Source organism: Megalobrama amblycephala, linkage group LG11, assembly GCF_018812025.1.
Source record: "Megalobrama amblycephala isolate DHTTF-2021 linkage group LG11, ASM1881202v1, whole genome shotgun sequence".
In the NCBI taxonomy this organism is placed as follows: domain Eukaryota; kingdom Metazoa; phylum Chordata; class Actinopteri; order Cypriniformes; family Xenocyprididae; genus Megalobrama; species Megalobrama amblycephala.
This window is the reverse complement of record NC_063054.1, coordinates 27,511,782-27,534,310: the sequence shown is the minus strand read 5'-3', so window position 1 is coordinate 27,534,310 and position 22,529 is coordinate 27,511,782. Positions and strand designations below refer to the sequence as shown.

The 22,529-nt window shown below is 38.3% G+C and overlaps 1 protein-coding gene across 2 annotated transcripts in view; it reads left to right on the top strand.

The window, feature by feature from the left end:
- The window catches only part of hmcn1 (hemicentin 1), a 91,628-nt gene that overhangs the window by 23,645 nt on the left and 45,454 nt on the right, over positions 1-22,529 (top strand). For both annotated transcript variants that reach the window (XM_048207102.1, XM_048207103.1), the window contains exons 7-20: positions 1,140-1,260; positions 2,282-2,545; positions 2,665-2,809; positions 3,306-3,427; positions 8,047-8,316; positions 14,880-15,021; positions 15,114-15,241; positions 15,436-15,549; positions 15,653-15,811; positions 16,847-17,038; positions 17,454-17,549; positions 21,023-21,150; positions 21,288-21,432; positions 22,299-22,411. In XM_048207102.1, the coding sequence (XP_048063059.1) occupies positions 1,140-1,260; positions 2,282-2,545; positions 2,665-2,809; positions 3,306-3,427; positions 8,047-8,316; positions 14,880-15,021; positions 15,114-15,241; positions 15,436-15,549; positions 15,653-15,811; positions 16,847-17,038; positions 17,454-17,549; positions 21,023-21,150; positions 21,288-21,432; positions 22,299-22,411 (2,139 nt within the window). The remainder of the gene's footprint in view (positions 1-1,139; positions 1,261-2,281; positions 2,546-2,664; positions 2,810-3,305; positions 3,428-8,046; positions 8,317-14,879; positions 15,022-15,113; positions 15,242-15,435; positions 15,550-15,652; positions 15,812-16,846; positions 17,039-17,453; positions 17,550-21,022; positions 21,151-21,287; positions 21,433-22,298; positions 22,412-22,529) is intronic.

Below are 22,529 nucleotides of genomic sequence, written 5' to 3'. Positions count from 1 at the left end.
GTTTACTGAAAGTTAAAGAGAATTGTAATCCATTATATAATTACCGGAAAAAGCATTGCTATGTTCAGAGGAGGATAGGTTTGTTACCACTTGTCACCTGAGTTTATTTATGCTTTGGCTATTTAAATTGTTCTGTTGCATGTAAAAAAAAAAAAAAAAAAAAAAAAAAAACTATGGCCAAAAATTCCCTAATACCTCTCTTTTCCATATCTTCTCAATCTTTCTGTCTTTATTAAACCGTTTGTATCATTTAATACTCTCCTGACCTTCAGTGTATCTATAAACATAAATGCTCAGGCAGCCCTTCTCTCAAGAACATGAGCTGAAATAATAATAAAAAAACTTCTTGTATTTTAATTAATGTGTTTAAATAATGTCAATGTTTGTCTGAATGCATGCAGATTGTGACCACCTGAGTGTTCCCATGTTTTGGTGGCATCTGATGGGGTTTTCTGCATCAGGGTTGTTTTAGGTTGGATTAGTGAATGTGGCCTGAATTTCGCTTGGCAGGGCTAATTCATGGCGGGCTTTAAAAACTCAGGATGAATGGATATAATTTAATCTTAATCTTCTGTAAATTGCGCTGCGAAGACCTTCCCTTAAATCTCTTGAATGCCCCTTTATCCCCATATCCCCTCTTTCCTCCACATCTCTCAGAGGAATCCTTCAGGATCTTCTCCTCATCATTCTTGGCGTCATATCATGCAGTGCTTCATGGCCCATGGTAATTCTTTAGGATGGTTGTAATTTCAAAAGAATGCAAGCTGAGGATGGGTTGCCATGGCTCGCCCTGGAGCAGTGAGCTGCAGACAAGATGAAGCGTATGCCAGACCCTCAGCACCAAAACAGTCATAAAGGGCAGCACGAAACAGCAGGGATCATGTTTAAATGACTCGGACTGCTCCATCTGCCAAAAGTGAAGGAAGAAAGAAAGAAAGAGAGTCATTCTTAATGTTGGAGGATTTCAAGCGTGCTGTATCTGTGGATCTTGAGCCGACTGTCAACATAAATTAGTTTTGTTGTGCTTCTTCCACATGACAAACAGATTATTTCATTACAATTGAATGCTGTTATATTAACGAATACAAAAATCATTTCTATTTGTTTTTTTCTTTGCGGTGTTGTTAATTTGGCCTCAGACATCCAGTGAGGGCAGACACTCAGTCCGTATATCGGGCCTCAGCACCATCGATTTCCGAGCAGGCTTTTCCCGAAAACAAACGTTGGATTTCAAAATGACATCGAGCAGGCCAGTCCAAGGTGAGTTAGTGTTTGAAAGTGTTTGAAGTCATAGAAGGTACACTACATTTTAAAAGTTTGGGGTCAGTAAAATTTTTTAATATTTGTGAAATAACTCTCTTGGCTTACCAAGGCTGTGTTTATTTGATCAATAATACAGTAAAACCAGTAATATTGTGAAATATTATTACAGTTTAGAAGAGTTTTCTGTTTTTATATATTTTAAAATTGGCAAAACTGAGTTTTCAACAGCCATTTCTCCAGTCTTCAGTGTGACCAAAGATATAGAAAGATGGGCCACTCCTATTAGTTATGAATGGGAGAAACTGCAGCACACAATATGGCGGAATACGTCCTTCTGAGTAAAAGAGCCAATCGCTGATTGATAAAGTCATTGCGTCACTGCAGCTGCCATTAGAGGCTCCAGTTCCCATAGAAACCTGAGACTCACACTTACTCACACTTTTTTAACGCTATTTGAGCATAAGAACAGTTAATGTCAGATTTTGTTACTGATTTGAAATATATTATTTAATTTTGAGATTTCAGGATTCCCCCATTCAAATAGATAGGACTTGGTCTTGATGCCCAAATAGTTGCCCGGAGGCGTTGCAAATATGGCCGCTGAGTGAACAGACTTTACTTGAAAGGGACTTTGATGTCACATTATTCTTCAGAAATCATTCTAATATGGTGATTTGGTGCTCAAGAAACATTTCTTCTTTTTATCATTGTTGAAAACAGTTGCTCTTAATATTTTTTTTTTTAAAACTGTGATACATTTTTTCAGGATTCTTTTTTTTTTACAGCATTTATTAGAAATGGAATATTTTGTAACATTATAAAAGTCTTTACTGTCACTTTTGATCAATTTAATGCGACCTCCTTGCTGCATATAGATTATTGATTTCTTTAAAAAATGTTTCTGTTTGGACCACACACACTGCTTTATGAGGTCAACATAGTGGCTGTGAACTTGAGCATTTAAAACATGTTTTGGTTAACCTTTCTAACCTCTCTGCTCTTTCACACACATTCAAAGGAATCCCCACCTTCATTCTGCTAAACACCACTGGTCTTTCCCCTCCTGCTCGTGCTGACCGCCTGGAACTCTTGAGCATCACTGGTGATGTAATGAAGACGCTGCCCATCCGCTACTTCCCTGAGCGACGCCCTTATGGCATTTGGAACATCACAGACTTTGTTCCGCCCAAAGAGGCCTTCTTCCTGCGAGTCACTGGCTATGACCGTGATGGCTTCCTCTTCCAGAGAGTGTCCAGTGTCTCCTACTCCAGCATTGTGCCAGGTCAGATTTGTGTAGACAGATCCCATCACAAGATATTCAATCTAAGTGTCATGTTGGTAGTTTTTCTTATATTTAACTGTCTGTGTTACTAGTGTGTTTTTTTCTTCTTCATTTTTTAGATGCGCCCAAAGTAAGCATGCCGACTCGTACTCCAGGTTACTACTTGCAGAAGGGGGCTATTACATGTTCTGTGGATAGCCTGATCCCCTATACCTTGCGTTTCACTAGGGAGGGACTACGCCTAGGTGTGGACCAACTCTTCAGGTACTGCTAATTAATGGTAGATGTGTAGTTGATATGTTGAGCAATGGGACATGCTCTACTGTTCAAAATTTTAGATGTTTTTTGAAAGAAGTCTTTTATGCTTTTATTTCAAAATCAAAAATACAGTAAAAACAATCAGGTGAAATATTACATTTTAAAATATATGATTTCTATCTTAATACATTTTGAAGTGTTATTCATTCCTGTAACGGCAAAGCTGAATTTTCATTACTCCAATATTCAGTGTCTTATGATCCTTCAGATCTAAATTACTGCATTATAAGTGTAGAAAATGGCCTTCAAATTATAGTGTTGAAGTCCCAGTGAACTTTATAGTTACTTGGTTATTAGGTCACTTAGCAGGCTCTTTCAATCATGTGCTCAAGGGCCCAGTGCTGATAGTCTAATCATTTAAATCCTTGTAATTTGTGTCTTTGGGTGTTTATTTAGGAAGGGATTTATTTTATATGGCTCTACATTTTCATCATCTTTTTAGGGAGTCTGCTAACGCATCATGGGGAATTGCTCAGGTGTCCTTGAAGGACGAAGGCTTTTATGAGTGCATCGCCATCAGCAGTGCCGGAACAGGACGGGCTCAAACCTTCCTTGATGTTTCTGGTTAGAATGTCACCTTTCATTTTTAACTACATTATAGTCTGTTATTATCAGCAACATTAACAGGCATGATGAGGTATACACTATAACAACGTCAAACATGAATGAGTTCTATCATTCAGTGTTTGCAAAGATTCAGGGAGATGCCCACCATTAGGAGAGTACTGAAGCATGCTGCCTTTGCTAAACTCTGTGCATGACTGAACGGTCAGGCTTTTCAACCTTATACACTTGTGCATTATAGATAACATATGGGGAATACATATGAGGCAAATTATTGAGATGTCCCACATGTGACATGCCTAGAAACTCTTTCACATATTTTCTTATGAGTGCACTTACATGTGTGTGAGTTCAATTCACCCAGCCAGAATCCCAATGTGATTGACTCTGATAGAAGCATCGTTCCAAAAATCTGCCCTCATTTCACCCAAAGCGGAGCACTGGATTCCTCAGATGAAATGGCCCATTATAATCTTCAGTTTACTTCATGCTCTATGTAACAGACATATGTTTCCCATGAACAATCTCATGCATGTGAGTGATCAGTTACGTGTTTTGGGGATTATTTTTGCAATTCAGTTTAGTGATGCTAGTGGCAAAAAAATGACACAAGTTCAGCTTTAATTTTTTTTAAAAAAAGTTATTTGCACGCTATCAGTAAAGATTAATATACATTTAAACTCTTAAAGATTAGTTCACTTTAAAATGATAATTACCCCATGATTTACTCACCCTCATGCCATCTTAGGTGTATATGACTTTCTTCTTTTTTAGACGAATACAATCAGAGTTATATTTAAGGATTAGTTCACTTTCAAATGAAAATTACCCCAAGCTTTACTCACCCTCAAGCCATCCTAGGTGTATATGACTTTCTTGTTTCTGACGAAGACAATCGGAGAAATATTAATAAATATCCTGATGCATTCATGCTTTATAATGGCAGTAATGCACTACCAAACGAGTTTGAGCTGAAGAAAGTGTCTCCATCCACATCCATCCATCATAAACATATTCCACGTGGCTCTGGGGGGTTAATAAAGGCCTGAAGTGAAGCAATGCATTGTGTAAGAAAAATATCCATATTTAACATGTTATAAAGTTAAATAACTAGCTTCCACCAGACTGCCTTTTGTATTCAACTTACGTCTCTCTCAGTTCAAAATGCTTATGCTATGTCCTACGCTTTCCGTCTTCAACTTACAAAACGTGTGTACTGCCATTATAAAGTTTGGGAGCATCAGGATGATTATTAACATAACTCCGATTGTATTCTTCTGAAAGAAGAAAGTCATATACACCTAGGATGGCTTGAGGGTGAGTAAATCATGGGGTAATTTTCATTTTAAAGTGAGCAAATCTTTTAACAAATCTAAATTTGTGTCTGTTTACAGTATACAATCCTTATACAAAACAAACAGTATACAATCCTTTGCTCAAGAGCTGTGTATCAAAACCTAATGAGCTGCCTACCTAGACAGCATTTTTGGGTATCATAGACACATGCAAATGCGACTCTTAAGGTCTATTGATTGTTTGATACAAAACTGCGTGCACTAAATGTTTTAATTTGAATGAACGACTGTATCTGTTCTGTTCCAAAAGGGTTAGTTCATCCAAAAATGACATTTCTGTCATTAATCACTCACCCTCATGTCGTTCCACACCCGTAAGACCTTCGTTCATCTTCGGAACACAAATAAGATATTTTTGATGAAATCCAAGGGTATCTGATCCACACATAGGCAGCAATGTCATTGCACCTTTTGACGTCCAGAAAGGTAGTTAAAAAAAGGTGGTTAAAATAGTCAACATGACTACAGTGGTCGAACCTTAAAGGTGCCGTAGAACGTCTTTTTAAAAGATGTAATATAAGTCTAAGGTGTCCCCTGAATGTGTCTGTGAAGTTTCAGCTCAAAATACCCCATAGATTTTTTTATGAATTTTTTTAACTGCCTATTTTGCAGCATCATTAAATATGCGCCGATTCAGGTTGCGCGGCCCCTTTAAATTCTCGTGCTCCCCGCCCACGGAGCTCGCGCTTGCCTTAAACAGCATAAAGTTCACACAGCTAATATAATCCTCAAAATGGATCTTTACAAAGTGTTTGTCATGCAACATGTCTAATCGCGCAAGTATGGTATTTATTTGGATGTTTACATTTGATTCTGAATGAGTTTGATAGTGCTCGATGTGTTTATGAATTATACAGACTGCAAGTGTTTAAAAAATGAAAATAACGACAGTTATTGTCTCCGTGAATACAGTAAGAAACGATGGTAACTTTAACCACATTTAACAGTACATTAGCAACATGCTAACGAAACATTTAGAAAGACAATTTACAAATATCACTAAAAATATATAATATGTAATATATAAAATATATAATATATGGATCATGTGAGTTATTATTGCTCCATCTGCCATTTTTCGCTATTGTCCTTGCTTGCTTACCTAGTCTGATGATTCAGCTGTGCACATCCAGACGTCCTGCCCTTGTCTAATGCTTTGAACATGAGCTGGCATATGCAAATATTGGGGGCGTACACCCCGACTGTTACGTAACAGTCGATGTTATGTTGAGATTCGCCTGTTCTTCTGAGGTCTTTTAAACAAATGAGATTTACATAAGAAGGAGGAAACAACGATGTATGAGACTCACTGTATGTCATTTCCATGTACTGAACTCTTGTTATTTAACTATGCCAAGGTAAATTCAATTTTTAATTCTAGGACACCTTTAATGTTACAAAGTGATGAGAATACTTTTTGTGCGCAAAAACAAAACAAAAATAACAACTTTATTCAACAATTTTAATTGTTGTCATACATAGTGAACTCAGTCCAGGCTTCCTTGTTTACATCCGAATCCCAACACAGTATTGACCAAAGCTGAACACGTGAGCAGCACGACACATGCATGTGAAGCTGGATCCGGCCAATAACGAGCCGGCATTTGGACATAAACAAGGAAGCCTGCATTGAGTTCAATATGGATGACAACGGTTCAAATTGTTGAATAAAGTCATTATTTTTGCTTTGTTTTTGCGCAAAAAAGTATTCTCGTCGCTTCATAACATTAAGGTTCAACCACTGTAGTCATGTTGAACTTTTTAACCATGTATTTAACTACCCTTCTGGACATCAAAAGGTGCAATGACTTTGCTGCCTATGTGTAGATCAGATACCCTCGGATTTCATCAAAAATATCTTAATTTGTGTTCCGAAGATGAACGAAGTTCTTACTGGTGTGGAACGGCATGAGGGTGAGTAATAAATGACATTATTTTCACTTTTGGGTGAACTAACCCTTTAAAAGGCTGTCAGTGCAGTGGGGTTTTTTTTTACAGAGAGGTGATCTAATCTCTTTTCCATCACACTGCGAAGAACAGTGGCCAACCAATAAGATTTATGCTTTTGGTCACATGCCCAGAGCCTCTGCTGTTACATTACTTCATAACTATGACATGGTGGCACTTATGAACAGTCTATTTTGTCAAGCAACCGTGAAGCAGAGGAAGAATTCAGAACTAGTTCTCTTGTTGCTGTACATTTGCATTTGCTGTTGTTTGATAAACACCATAGTGATTACAGAAATATGAATGGGTGTTTGAAAACATGTAAATACTGTTTGACTTCCTTTATTCTCTGTGACAAGCGGGTGTCAGAAACAGAAAGCTGTGTAGTGCTTTGTGTACCGGGCTAACCAGGTATATCTGCTTTTCCATAATTGTCACCTACTGTCAGAGAGTGAATTTGCATTTTCATTCAGTTCGTCTGTTTTTCAGACCAATCATATTCGAAAACCGGACTGAATTTCACTCTCAAAAATGCTGTTAGGCAGCTCACTAGATTTTTTGAGACACAGCTAATGTCCTCATGTCACGGCAATCAGATTTTGCACTGGGAAGATTTATTTTATTACTGTTCATTTCAATACAAGAGATATATTTCAATGTCTGGTTTTGTGTTGAACATGGACTGCAAAAATAAACAGGACTGTGTCCTCATGGCATTGTGGTGTTGGAAAACTGACACCACACTGTCCCCGAGGGTGCTTACACAAACTCCTTGCACAAATAGCTTCACTTCCTGTCTTCCAACTCTTCTCTGCTGTCTTGGCTTTATGGTGAGAAACACCCAGGGTTACTGTGGAATCTGGGAATCTGACATTCCCTTTCACCTGGAATGGTCACCTAGAAGTCATGTTTTTCTTATAGGTTCATTGTTGAACAAAAGTTAATCAAGACAGACATCTTTTCCCGGTCACATTTTCGGAGCTGTTTCCCCGACTGTGCTGTCGCTGGGCCAGTGACACGATTAGCAGGAGTGACAGAAAAAACCTCCCTTATGAAATTTATGTGTCTTCCTGTATAAATTCCCCACTTATGCCCTAATCCACATATCTGTCAACACCCTCCCCATTTCCTTTCGCCTTTCAGACTCATTGCACAAACTGTCAGATCTGCAGAGTTCACAGACATCCAAAGACCTTATGAGAACTCAGAGAGATCTAAAAAATAATTTGTGAATGTGAATGGATTCAAATCAGGCTGTGGATATTTGCTCCAGGATAAAGAAGTTTATAATCACATGACTCATTTGTTTCTGTGCAGAGCCTCCTCCTGCTATCACGGTGCCCTCCAATGCGACAGCGTATCCTGGTGCAAATGTCATTCTGACATGTTTGGTAAGCAGCACAGTGCGCTTTAACCTGACTTGGCAGCGAGGGGACGTGGATGCCAGATTGGACCATCGCATTCGTATCACCGCCAACCTGTCCTTGGAAATCCAGCGAGTCACTCCTGATGATGTCGGCTGGTACACCTGCATTGCAGCCAATGAGGGTGGAGTCTCTGCTTCCCGTGTGTACCTCAGTGTGCAAGGTAAGTGTGTTAATAAGCCACAAAAGATTGATCTTTACAATAGTTTTACCACGGTTAAGAAGTAAGGCTTGGTCATGTGCGTAGGAGCAATGAAATTGGGAAGGAGTATATTATAAACCTTACTAGCTTGGCTCATGAATATTAATTAGGTGATGAAACTTTCACTAGGCATAAGAAGAACAGCTTACTTCTTGCATATTTGTTCTGCCAATGGAATTATATAATGAAATTTTTGCTCATTTTACTTCAATTCCAGTTGTTATTATTGGCCCAAAGGTCAGCAATTCACAGTTTTAGTAAATGGTCACATTTTCTTGCATACATGCATAGAAAAAGCAATGCCCACAGGACTTTTGGCAGTTCACTCTCCCACTTCTCTCTAACACAAGATCTGTTTTCACTGCATCCCTTCTGTAATATTTCACTGCAATATTTTATAGCACTTGTGAAAGTGATTTATGCCAGGCTTGCTCATTGTTTGCGATCCTGCAGTTTCCATTGAAACAGGCTCTGCGCCCCTCTCTTACACAGAATTAAGAAGACTTCCTCTGACAGTATACAACGCTGGCTAATCACTTTGATTTCGCTTGGGAAAATAGCCATTTTGTACAAAAGAAAAATTTCAAATGAGATCACAAATGAAAACAGAAATGGTTTTTTTAACAGAACAGAACAGGACTGTAGTGTAATTGGTCGTTCACACAGAACACATTTTTGCATTCCACTGTGCTGCTTTTCCATTGTTTTTCTATGTAAGCATACTCTAGATTGACAAGTTTGACCATTGAGCTCACCTCTCATGTCTTTTGCAGCGTCTCTCACATGACAGCATTCTAAATACTCAATTAAAAAATGTTTAAACGTTTAAAAACGTTTAAAAATATATTTGGACATTGCTTTTTTTTTCATTGCACTGCACTGCATCTTTTGAATGCAAAAATGTATTCTGTCTGATTGGCCCCTAAGGCCCCGTTTACACTAGTGCGCTTTTGTTTTAAAACAGTGTTTTAAAATGAAAATGATCCTCATCTACACTGGCGTTTCCACAGCATTTCAGAAACAATCTCCATCTACACTATACGGCCAGAAACACATCACATGACTGTTCGTGCACACTGGGCACGCGCATACAAGTGTAAACAGTTGCCTCTTGCGCATGTAGGCAGCTGCAGTATTAAAAAAAAATGATGAGTTGAACTGCACAATGGCTGCTAAAAATTACAACAAAGCCAGCAAAGATTGCAGTTCAGTCTCCATGTTATTATTTAAACTGTCGTCAAGGATACGCAGAGCGAATGTGGGCAGCCACACCATCATTTTCAAAAATTTCCGTTTTGGTCCATTTATACTGAAACGCAATCCCGGCGTTTTCAGACTAAAATGGGACAGGCATAAATGTAGCAAAACTTACGCGTTTTAAAACAAAAACGCACTAGTGTAAACGGGGCCTAAGGGAATGCCACATAACACCCAACCAAAGATAAACATGAAAAAAGACTTTGTTCGGTTGAGCTTCTAAGAGGTCATGAATTATTTGTCCGCACTGAACTTTAGTGTTGCATATCACTTACAGAATCAAGGCTTGTTTTCTGTTTCTCAAACTGAGGCAATTTTTTTATTAGTCATGGTCTGTTGTAATTAATTAGAAAAAGCTGTTTTGATTTGAAAGTATGTGTTTTGGAGGTAATATTGATGGATAGATTTGACTTGAGATTGTCTTTTATGATTAATAAATGTGTCAAGCCCCTGAGGGCCCCAGCAGGGACGGGTTTGAGTTTTATTAGCAGGAGAGCGGGAGTGACATTAACTGTATAATTTTACCTCATTGTTGAGTGATGAGTCTCTTAGTTTTCCACAACATTCTTTCCCTAGACCTGAGGAACGGGTTTTCCCTGCATCCCACTTTAATTCTTTTTGGCTCTGTCTCGGTTTCTGCCCTGTCTCTGCCTCCCTCTCTCTGTTTCTGTCTCTCTCTAGGTTTCTTTTTCTGCCTCTTTGTCTTTATCTCTCAAAATTCAATATTGAATTTTCAAATAGTGAAAAATGCTTTGCTTTGCCAAAGCATTTTTTACATGGAATACACATTTACATACATATACACACCATTTTTAAAGTTATTAAAAAAATGTGAATAATGAAATTATTGATATAATTTTTTATGTTATCTATAGAAATATTTCAGTTTCTCTTATTCTGCTTGTCCCTGTCTCATTCCTTCTCTAGCAGTCTCTGCTTCCTTTTCCCTTACCTTCTATTTTTATTCTGCCGCTACACTTTAAGCCACTTCGTAGTTTTTTGTGTGCCAGTCTTTAGCATTTTAAACAGCTGTCACTGTTGGACTGACACAGTGCATGTGTCTCTGTGTGTGTGTGTAATCACCACCTGCTGGGATTCCTGTGCTGTCCTAGTCATTAGGGGCCCTTTGAAGTGGGACTGCTGACATAGTGATACCTGGCCAGTCCACAGAGTCATCTTCCCTAATCCTTTACACAACATTACTTTGACCTGCACTGTCCACACACGCCGTTTACAGCCCCAGTCAGATGTACATCTCTGTGTTTAGAGGGTCCAGAGACCGAAAGAATATTTAACCATTCAAATATTGGGTATTCCAACTACTTTTGCTATTTAGGTTGCCATGAAGTACGAAGTCACAATGTGAAAATTTTGCAGTTAATGTATAAAGACTGAAGGGTTCAAATATTTTGATATTTTGTTATTTACTGCAGTTACACTATACTTAAGTGTGTTTTAAGTGTCCAGATACACTGTGCTGCCACAGAATTTGCATACTAAAAATGTGTTTTAATCAACGTACAGTACTAGACCTGTAGGCATTCAGTTTGCAGAAACATTGTAACTGTTTGAATTAGAGTAGCCTCAGGAAAAGAAGTGTAGATGAGGAGGTGTTAGTGAGGCTTAGCGTCAGTGAGTTGTTAAAAGTGGGCCTTTAAGCAGACCAAGTCTATTAGAGTACAATTTAGTGAGTAAGACTTGGGATAATTACAGCTTTACTACTAGACACAAAGTGAAGCAATGCTTTAACTGCCTGAGCATGAAACACACAACGGCTCTCCCTTACACAACACTCTTTTTGTCTGCCAGGTCTCGTTTAGGGTCCACTTTAATCATCACAAAGTATGGTTCTGGAAATTACGTCACTCATTCCAGTCAAGCATTCCATTTGAAATACAGTAGAAGACCTGGAAAGCCCTGTTACAATTGAGTATGTTAGCCATATTACTGACACTCAGGCACTTAAGCAGTGATTTGCTCTCTTTACATGACAACGATGCACTAAAAACAGAAAAGTTTTTCCTTTGCAGTTTTGAAAAGTTTAGCGTACAGACGACAACATTGTCAAAGCGATCCCCGTTCACACGGATACGCAAAAATGACTAAAAACATTGCGTTATACATGCCAGGCCAGTAGGTGGCGATGTCACTTTGTAAAGAGACACTACACGCTTATAGACTGAACACATAATACTCATGCACATGACATCACCATTTTCACAAATTCGCATTCTTGTAGTTGACACAGAGGCGATAACAGTATCATTCTTAAAAACTTGCCCTTTGAAACCTATTTTCAAAAGTTTGTTTTCAGGCTTCTAAAACACCTTTGTCATGTAAATGAATGACCAAAACAAAAAATGTCAGTTTTTTGTGTAAACACTCCCTAAGAGGTCTCATTATAGCTAAGATACCTGATATTCTAAGGCAGCATTGCATGTGTTCTTCACAGTGAAGACAATACCAGAGTGCAGTGTGTCAACGTCATTGGAAAAATAAATCCAAGGTAGAAGACAAGGTGAGAGATAGGTTGATTGTATATAATCATAGCTATTTGATACAAAAGTTTGGGGTTAGTAAGAATTTTTAATGTTTTTGAAAGTGTCATAAAAAATATGTTCTTTTTGCCATATTGCAGCATTATCCTAGCAACATGCTAACGCCAGACTCTATTTAAATCAATTATAAGTCGAGTCTCCCCTGTGCTATTTGAATGAGATGCAGAGTTGCTGTCTATTGTAGTGTTCTAAGGGGCCATTTACACAACACCATTTTAAAAACGGAAAACTTTTTATGCGTTTTGGTCGTTCATTCACACGACAACAGCGTTTTTGTGGCCTGAAAGCGCAAACTTTTGAAAACGGGTTTCAAAGTGCAAGTTTTTGAAAACGGTCTCTGTGTAAACAACAAAAACGCCAAACTCATATAAATGGGGATCGTATAAATGGGGATCGATTTGACAATGGTGTCATCTGTACGCAGAAAACTCAAAGGAAAAACGTATCCGTTTTAACCATATTGTTGTTGTGTAAACGTACCCTAAATCAAATCAAATGCGGTTCCACTTCAGTTCCATTCCACGTATGCTGTTACATTTCAGTTAGCTAGGTTTTGGAACAGAGCTATGATATGTATTTCCTGTCTCTGCCAATGATGTCACACATCCTGCTCTGTTGGCATATGGGACAGGCAGAGGCTGGAGGTCAGAGAACAGTGGAGACGCACATCAGATGAGTGAGAAAACACTCATTCAGCAGGGGCTGCACATCATGAATTGATCAAGAGCATGCCTCAGCTTCAGCAGCTCAGAGAATCTGGAACCAATAATCCCATTTTAGTGTTTCTGTAAAAAAGTAGAAGGAATGATAGGAGAATTGCTGTAAAATGTGTTTGGCTGGCTTCAGAATCATATCATGGGTGTAAAGCAGGGCATTTTTAAAAGGGTATTGTGGAGACCACATGTGAACATTACTTAGATGCAGTTATGTTCTTTACAAACACATCTATGTGGGCAATTGTGGCGTAATGGTTAGAGAGTCCGACTTGTAACCTGAAGGTCGCAGGTTCGAGTCTCAGTACTTGCAGGAAATGTAGGTGGTGGAGTGAATGAACAGTTCCAATCTCATTTTCCAATCTCTCCCCGGGTGCTGCAGCAAAAATGGCTGTCCACTGCTCTGGGGTGTGTGTGTGTGTGTTCAATACTCACTGCTGTATGTGTGCACTTGGATGGGTGAAATGCAGAGCACAAATTCCGAGTATGGGACACCATACTTGGCTACACGCCATGTTTCTTTCACTTTAATCTGTATTGTTAATATTATTAATGACTAAATATTTTTTGAAGAATGTAATTATTTTCATTATGGGCTATATATCTGTAAATCTCTAAATATATCTGTTCACAACGATTTTAGATGGAGCTAAAGGATACTGATTTTTTACAAATGTTTTTCCACCTGGTAAAATATTTTAGAGCTTGACATAACTAGAAAACTGTACATTCATTATAAAAATCATTTTGGATGTATACAATTTTAATAACTTACATGACTTTTCCTGGTCTAGAATAACCCTTTTAAAGGTCCCGTTCTTCGTGATCCCATGTTTCAAACTTTAGTTAGTGTGTAATGTTGTTGTTAGAGTATAAATAAAATCTGTAAAATGTTAAAGCTCAAAGTTCAATGCCAAGCGAGATATTTTATTTAACAGAAGTCGCCTACATCGAACGGCCAGTTTGGACTACATCCCTCTACTTCCTTCTTTAATGACGTCACTAAAACAGTTTTTTGACTAACCTCCGCCCACAGGAATACACAAGAGTTGCGTTTGTAGAGTGTGTTTGTCGCCATGCCGTCGAAACGCTGTTATTTTCATCCCGCAGTCCAATCACCGGGTCTGATTCTGGCTCAAATTGATAGGGTAAAATTAAAGACATGTTTACAATAACACTGAGCGCATGCATCTCCACGTTATGGTAAGAGGCGTGACCTTTCCGGGGAAGATTCGCTAAACTGCTGTCGAATCACAACACAGGAACCGCTGGCACAATCAGAACTCGTTACATATTTCTGAAGGAGGGACTTCATAGAACAAGGAAGTCATCAGCCGTTTTTATGACAGTGGAAACAGCGGTATACAGATAAGTAAATTATGTGAAAAATACTGTGGTTTTTTTTACACGCGAAACATGAACACATGTTACATTGCACACTATAAACACAATCAAAGCTTCAAAAAAACCACGAAAAACGGGACCTTTAAAATAAGGTTTCCTCATAAATCCAGGTTTTCTAAGACTGTGGAAATCCTGGTTCTTCAAAGACAAGTAAATGAAATAATAATTAGCTTGATTTTTAGTTATCTTGTATTATCTTAAATAATTTCAAGTCATATTTAGGCCCCCTTTGAAGTTTGCTGAGGCCCTTTAGTGGACCCAGGCCCCCTGGTTGAGAACCACTGCATTGCGATGTTTGCATCACATAACCTGCTCGATATGTATAGCTTTTCTAATCCAATAAACTTGCTCACTAACTCACCTGATACAGCATTACGGTTTTGCACATTTCATTTCCGAACTGCTGCGATAAATAAAAAAAACATAAAATGTTGCCAGATTCACCTTCATTTGTTTCGGATATAACTAAACATGCTTTTTATTTAGTTCACTGGACATTTCACTTTGAAAGTGTCCTGAAAAGTGCAAGAAGCAACTACATTTCATTTTGTAGAACTTATCAAACGTCATGATCACCTCATTTTCATAATAGAACCACCCATGGTGACGGTTGAGCCTCGAAACCAGACGTTCCGCACCGGCCAAGAAGTTTGGATCAGGTGTTCAGCTAAAGGCTACCCCTCACCCATGGTGGTGTGGATACACAATGATATGTTCATTATGGGCTCCAGCAGGTAACAAACACAACAGTCTTACTTGTGAAGCAAGCCTCTATTTGTTAGCCTTTACTCTAGTGTTCCTAGCTTGTTGTGCTTTACTCACCCAGGCACAGAATGACTCCTGATGGCACGCTGGTCATCAGGAACACGGGGCCGAAGGATGCTGGGACATACGGATGCTTGGCGAGTAATGTGGCTGGAACAGACACCAAAACAGCCTTTGTCAGCTACATCGGTCAGTAAAGAGATAAATTATGTAACCACTAAATGAAAGCAAAAAATCCCAAACCAAAGGTATAAAATGTTGTTTTTTTTACCGCTAAACTTCTCACAACTCTGAATAACTGAGACATTTGACTTATTCAGTCCCACCCTGTGGTTATACTGTAGTCTTTAATTAAGTTTCCTGTGATCTTTTCCCCTCTGTAGAGTCTCCACAGGTGACAGTCCCTCACTCTGACCTGCTGATTGGTCTAGGACAAACAACCATTATGGAGTGCAGGGTCACGGGAGTTCCACATCCTGAAGTCTTGTGGTACAAAGGTCAGCTAGTGTCCTTCTAAACCTCTGGACATCCTACTGTCATTTATGCACTTACTCTTTTGTGGCACTGTCAGCCCCAATGTACTGTATGTTTGATCTTCAGGTGACATGCAGCTAAAGCCATCTGCGGTTTTAAGTATGGACCCTCAGCGTGGCACTCTGAGCATTCAGCAGACTCTGGACATGCATGCAGGAGAGTACACGTGTGTGGCAGTGAACTCAGCCGGCTCTGCACAGGGGTACATCAAGCTGGACGTGGGCTGTAAGGCTATATTACATACCCTTCATCCGAATTAGGGTTCCCCACCTCCGAAATTCTCTGATTAAATAACCGTTACAGTAATCACTATTGATTTACAGTGTCACATACTTTTAATACATTTCGGTGTAGTAGGGACTGTGAGATATTTAGCTGAGCTCATAAGTGGAGGGTGAATCAACTCCGGGGTAAGGCTAAGGAGATGTGCACCTACACATCATAATGTAAATGCTCCAGATAAATTATTTGTTATTAGTGAGTCTACACTCACAAATCGCTGTTTTTTTAACAGAAAAGCAAGCATACAGGATGTAGGATTTGGTATGGCAGAAAGAGCACTTCGTTTATAGTAATAACTAAAAGCTCTCACTCAGTTCATAGCAATCTCCAGTGTTCTGTTATAATCAAGCTGACTGCACAATGAATCTATTATTTACATTATGTCTTTGTTTGCAATGAAAGGATTTACCACCATTTTGAGTGGTGAGTGGATTCTAACGTAAACACCTCTCTGATTGGCCATTGCGTTCAAGAAATCAACAGATATGTTTGTGATATGTTTGGCTACATTGCACAATGCTGCAAAAACAAGCTGTAAATAGAAACCTTTGACGCTTTTCAGAGCTCAAACATAGATACGTATCAAATCGTTTGGCAAATTCGGTTTCACCAATATGCTATTATTACGAAGAAAACTAACCCTAGACCAGGAGTTATGGGCAACTTTTGCCTTTAAAAGCAGTCAGAAGCAGCAGCAGGCAGTGGTTTGAGTAAGTAAATTAAATTGTAAGTAAGTAAGTCTCAAGTCTGTAGCCAGGGGAAGCCTTACACATGCTCTGCCTATAGCTGAACTTTACTTTCTTTTAGCTTTGGTTGAAATTAACTTGATATTGTATTTTTTTGGATGAACACATTTTTTTTTTAATACGGCTAATGCCTTCAATTGCCTATTGAAGTCCCCTACTGTATGTATAAATGAATCAGGCTACTGTTTTGTTCTTTATTAATAGCTTTCGAACTTTTAACTGTATTCCACAGCTGCGCCTCAGTTCACACAAAAGCCGTCAGATTTGTCTGCTGATATTGGCACGAACGTCACCTTGCCGTGTCATGCACGAGGTCACCCAGAACCTCAGCTCTCCTGGAGACGAGAGGACAATGTCGCACTTTTCTCTCACCGTGGTCCCAGTACTATAACTCAAAAAACTGCTGGGGACCTTTTCATCACCAGTCAGTGCCACTCTTTTTCTTTTCTCTCTCTCTTCACCTGAGTTTTTATCAACCAATAACTGCTATTATTCATAATTTTTATACTATAATATTAATTTATTTAACACAAGAAATGTTTTCAAAGAAATTCAGCACTGGATGCACTAAAACCTGTTAAACTGTTAATATTTTTTCTTTCATTTAATTATTTATTTATTTTTTATATATATTTATTAATAAAATGGATGACTGAAGAAAGAATATTTTCAGAGAAATTCAGCTTTGGATGCTGTTAAACTGTAAATATTTTTTGTGTATTGCATTTAGTAACATTTCTTCTTTCTTTTTTCATTATTTATAAGAAGATACAATGAGTGTTTTGATTAATTTTACAAATTGCAAAAGTTCACATGATTTTCTGTCCTTTGCCTTTTAGACCTTTGGGTAGAGGATGAGACCACCTATGTGTGTGAAGCTCAAAACCACTTTGGCAAAATCCAGGCCAAGGCCAAAATCACTGTCACTGGACTCGGTATGAAATAACTCTTCAGTTATAACTGCAGCATATGTTTCTTGTTTATGCTGATCCTTCTGTCAGCAGCTCACTTGAAGGAAGAACCTGGTGTGGGATATTAATTGTTTTGCACTTCCTTTATCTTAGTCACATGTACATTTTCTTGGCCTAAGACCCATAAGCTTAAGTTTGCGATGTTTGGGTCCATATGAATTTACAGTAAAAGGCTCAGGGGTACATGTGTTTTTGGTTAAGAGAGATAGGATGCTATAATAGAAGGCCAACACCAGAGTTAGTTCAAATTCATTCTCTGTGGCGAGGGCTAACCACACCAGATGTGAACACTAAAACATCCATATTGCAGTGTGTATATAACCGTTATTAGATTACATTTATGTATTTGTTTAGTTACATTATGGATGTTAGGCGGGAGTGTATTTCCATGTGCGTGGCAGAACTTTTGAGATTATAGAGTATAGCAGCATTTTAAACACCATTTCATCATATGGGCTGATTTTAAGCCTGATTTTACCTAAAATTATTAAAACATATGATAACATTTTGTCAGATTCTGACCCCCTGCTCTATATTGGAGTACATGTTGGTGCACTTTAGTAAGTTTAATTAATAACCTAATGTGTGTGTTTCAAGAGAAGGCAAAAAACACATTTCGATCAATACAATTTACGCTGAGACTTATTAAAAGGCTTCTAAGTATAAGTATCATCCCAAAACCTCATTAAGGGTCAGTTGGTTTTGTCATGTTGAAGAACACACTGTGTGAGATCAGAAGTGTCTCCAGTGCAAGCGTATCTCTGTATGTGAGGGAGGGACTGTGTTTTTGTGGTCCTGTAAAAACAACATAACATCGAGTTGAAGCTAAAGGTCACTAATGAGGTCTCACAGCGTGTCTCAGCCGTCCCATAATTCTGCTCTGCTGATTCCCAGTGACACTTTTTATGTGTGTTCCAAGGTATCCATGGAAATTTAACAAGCAAAACACCAGAGGTGTGGCCAGTCCACTGAGTTTTCAGTGTCAGTGTTTCCAGTGGAGACTTAACCATCCTCTGTTTGATTGAATTAGGAAAATCACATCTAAAATGATCAGGTTTATTTTTAAAAAAACATCTTCCTTTTCATGAGGTTAAAGGTTCACAAGATACATAATACCTCAGGTTTTGGTGTAAATTGCTCATTATTGTCAGTGTGGTATGTGTAGTGGGTGGACTTTTTGAAAATATGGAGTATCTGTAGCATTTTCATATACGGTACTGTTCAAAAGTTTGGGATTGGTAGGATTTTGTAACATTATAAATGTCTTCACTGCCACTTTAATGCAATTTAATGCATCCTTATTGAATAAAAGTATTAATTTGGTGAAAAAAAAAAAATGTAAAGCTGCAAGCAGCATTTACCGGGGTTAAAGCACTTTAAGGCCTTTAAGCACACAAAAAGGTATTACATTTTATTTAGCAAGCATGTAAACACTTAGATCATAGATGAAAAAGACCATTTACAGGCAATTCATTAAGGAAAAATATGGTTTTTAAGGTTTTTTTGACAGTTATAGCGCCACCTATTGCCTGATCTCCACCACTTTTTTTTGGGTGTCCTCAAATATTTGTGCCAATTTTGGTGATAATATCTCATTACGTTTTGAAGTTATAGACACTTATATATAAGAGAGCATACAAAATGACCCATGAAAGACTTTGATTGGATTTTTTTGCCACTTCCTATCAAAATTTTGACATTTAGGCTTTAACATTTAATAAACCAACTTAGGTTCCGTGTTTCCTACGCTTGTTTCATCTCGATCGGACTAACGATTTTGAAGATATTCACAAAAGTTTAAGCGCTAAATCACAATGTAACACAAACCATAGGGCGAAACATAACATGTTTGGTATCATTGGACTCGGCAAGGATTCAGGAGTCAAAAAGACATGACTCCCGTGAAAATAAGTCGACCACATCCAAAATTATGTACATTTTCATCTAAAACCATTAAAAACTTTTGTTTTTTAAATTTTTTTCACAATTATAGCGCCACCTATGGTCCGATCTACACAAAAATTAGTGTGCTTCTTTAGAGTCATATGCTACATGTGCTCACCTATTTTTATGAAGTTTTTGTTTAGGTTTTATAGGCTTTTGGGTAAATTTAGCCACACCCATTCTAAATGACCCAGTTATAGTGACCCAAAGGGTAAAGTTCAACTTTTTTTTGATAACTTTTTATCTAGAGAGTCCATAGAATTGTTCTACACTGGTTTCGTTCCGATCGGGCGAAAAACCTAGGACTAGTTCGCAAAAGTAGGTTTTTCACATATTTGCGAATAATTAATGAACGATTTGATTGACAGCATTTGTTTTTGAGGCAAAGTTGTTCAGCATGAGGAGATCTATCATATGATATGCATATTGTGTGGTTTTATGAAACACCACGTGATTACTGAGGCGTAAAACTCGTTAGCGCCAACTTGTGGCCAATTTATTTCAAAATTCTTACAGACCTCTAGGACCATGAGTCGAACATGCCCACCGAGTTTCGTTCCGATCGGCCTCCGTTAACCTTGTCTTATAGGTGCTCAAATTTCATTGGCCGATGGCAGCCATGTTTTTTGAGATACGCCAGTGTCCTCATAGTCTATCATGCCCCCTTGGACCAAAACACTGCATGCCAAATTTCAAGTCAGTCGGACTAACGGTTGCATAGTTACAGATGTTTTCATGTTTTGTTCAAGTTATTGCGCCACCTAGTGTCCAATCGACGCAATTTTTTTATCGTGACCAAAGATTGAGCCCGTACACGTGTACCAAGTTTGGTGCAAATATATAATTTTGTTCTCGAGTTATAGCCATTTTAGTAAAAGTGGCTCCGCGTTCATCGTACGTTTTGGCACCCCTTAGCGACCGTGAATCAAAATTTCAACTTTTTTTTGATAACTTTTGATAGTCAGACTCCAGAGAACATTTCAGCACTGGTTTGGTTCCGATCGGGCAAAAAACCTAAGACTAGCTCACAAAAGTAGGTTTTTGACAAAATTCAAAATGGCGAAAAAATTTGCAAAATTTGCATACCAGAAATTAAATCGGAGATAAGTGTTTTGTCCATCTTGAGCCAAGGATTACAATGATATAAGACACCTTGAGTCTAGGACAAACGATCTAGGAGTTATGAGCCGTTTTTCGCGTTGTTGATCGCTGTAGCGCCACCTATTGGCCAATTTGGTCATAACTTCTGAGGTTCTCCCCAAATTGAGGTTCTCTAGCACTTACGGTTTAGTCTGCACGATCAGTTTTAGCGGAGAATAAAAAAATTATAATAATCCTTACAATACACTACGTGCTTGAACGTGCTTGAACCCCTAAAACAAAACAAAAAACGAACTTGCCCTAAACTTTTGAACGTATTTTTGTGACTCTGTAATGCTTCCATAAAATGCTTCCTGTATATTACCATCCTAATATGTGAATTTTGTGTGCAGTGTCTCCTTTGATAGCTCTGAGTCCCACAGTGGTCAGTGTGATAGAGGACCAGCAGGTCACTCTCCCTTGTGTCTTACTTGCTGGAAACCCCCTTCCTGAGAGACACTGGCTACATGACAATGGCTTGGTAAGTTAACACATATTTACACACACAAACACATAGGCCCTGAAGTCTGTGCATTTCATGTCATCATTAAATATTTTTACACAGTCACAATAATTAAACGTGATTTAAATGTTTGCTTGTGTGTGACCATATGTCAGGTTACATCAAGTCCATATGTGACCGTGAGACGTGATGGTAGTCTACATATAGAACGGGTCAGTCAGCAGGATGGGGGGCAATACACCTGTTTGACTGAAAACGTGGTGGGATCCAGCAACCGCACCACCATACTTAATGTCTACGGTAAGACGTAAAACACGACCATTCAAAAGTTTGGGGTCATTAACATTTTTTAAAGAAATAAATACTTTTATTCAGCAAGGATGTATTAAATTGATCAACGTGACTGTAAAGACATTTATTATGTTACAAAAGAATTATAATAATGCTGAAAATAAATGCTGTTCGTTTGAACGTTCTACTCTCAAAGAATACTGAAAAACATGTATCATGGTTTCCACAAAAATATAAAATATTTCATCAGATCTATGCTTTAAAAGACAATGCAGAATCAGGCCTGCTGTAAAGGATTTATTTTCTGTGGATCCAGACCACTATGACATAGCCCAGTCTTCTGCTTCCTCCCTTCCATTACTGTATACAATAAGCCTTTATTTCCCTCTGCCCCACAACAGATGCCTTCATCATTCATTCATTTGAGAATTAAAAACAGAACCAGCAGTGTGAGCAGAGCACTTCTGCAGAGAAATAACAGAGAGACAAAAACTCATTTTTCAAATGCAATCAGCCTTAAGGAAGCAGTCTAACTTCAACGATGGAAATCAGTTAGGCCAAGTGAAAGTCTGAGACTACATTATTATAAGATAGAGCAGTGGTTCCCAATCCTGGTCCTGGAGGCACCCCAACACTACACATTTTGTATGTCTCCTTAATAGTAGAGACTCCAAGACCTGAAAAGGGTGTGTCAGAAAAAGGAGACAAGCAAAACGTGAAGTTTTGGGATGCCTCCAGGACCAGGATTGGAAACCAATGAGATAGAGTACATGGCCTGTACAGTATCCTAAAACTGTTGAAATGCCTCCTGTGCAGTGTTGCAGTGTCCTTCCTTATCCTCAACCAATTGTTTCTACATTTTTTTTTCTCTCCAGTGATGCCCACTATTCAACACGGCCCTCAAGTATTCAGTACCATTGAAGGGACTCCCGTTTCTCTGCCGTGTCGTGCACATGGAGTCCCCAAACCAGATATCACTTGGTCTAAGGTACACGTATCTCATTCGGGTTTTAATTTTAAATGTAATTTTTAATTAATAATTTTTATTTTTTTATTAGGTAGCATAGTAATGTTAGTGATTTTTTTTTTTTCAAAATCCTAAAACT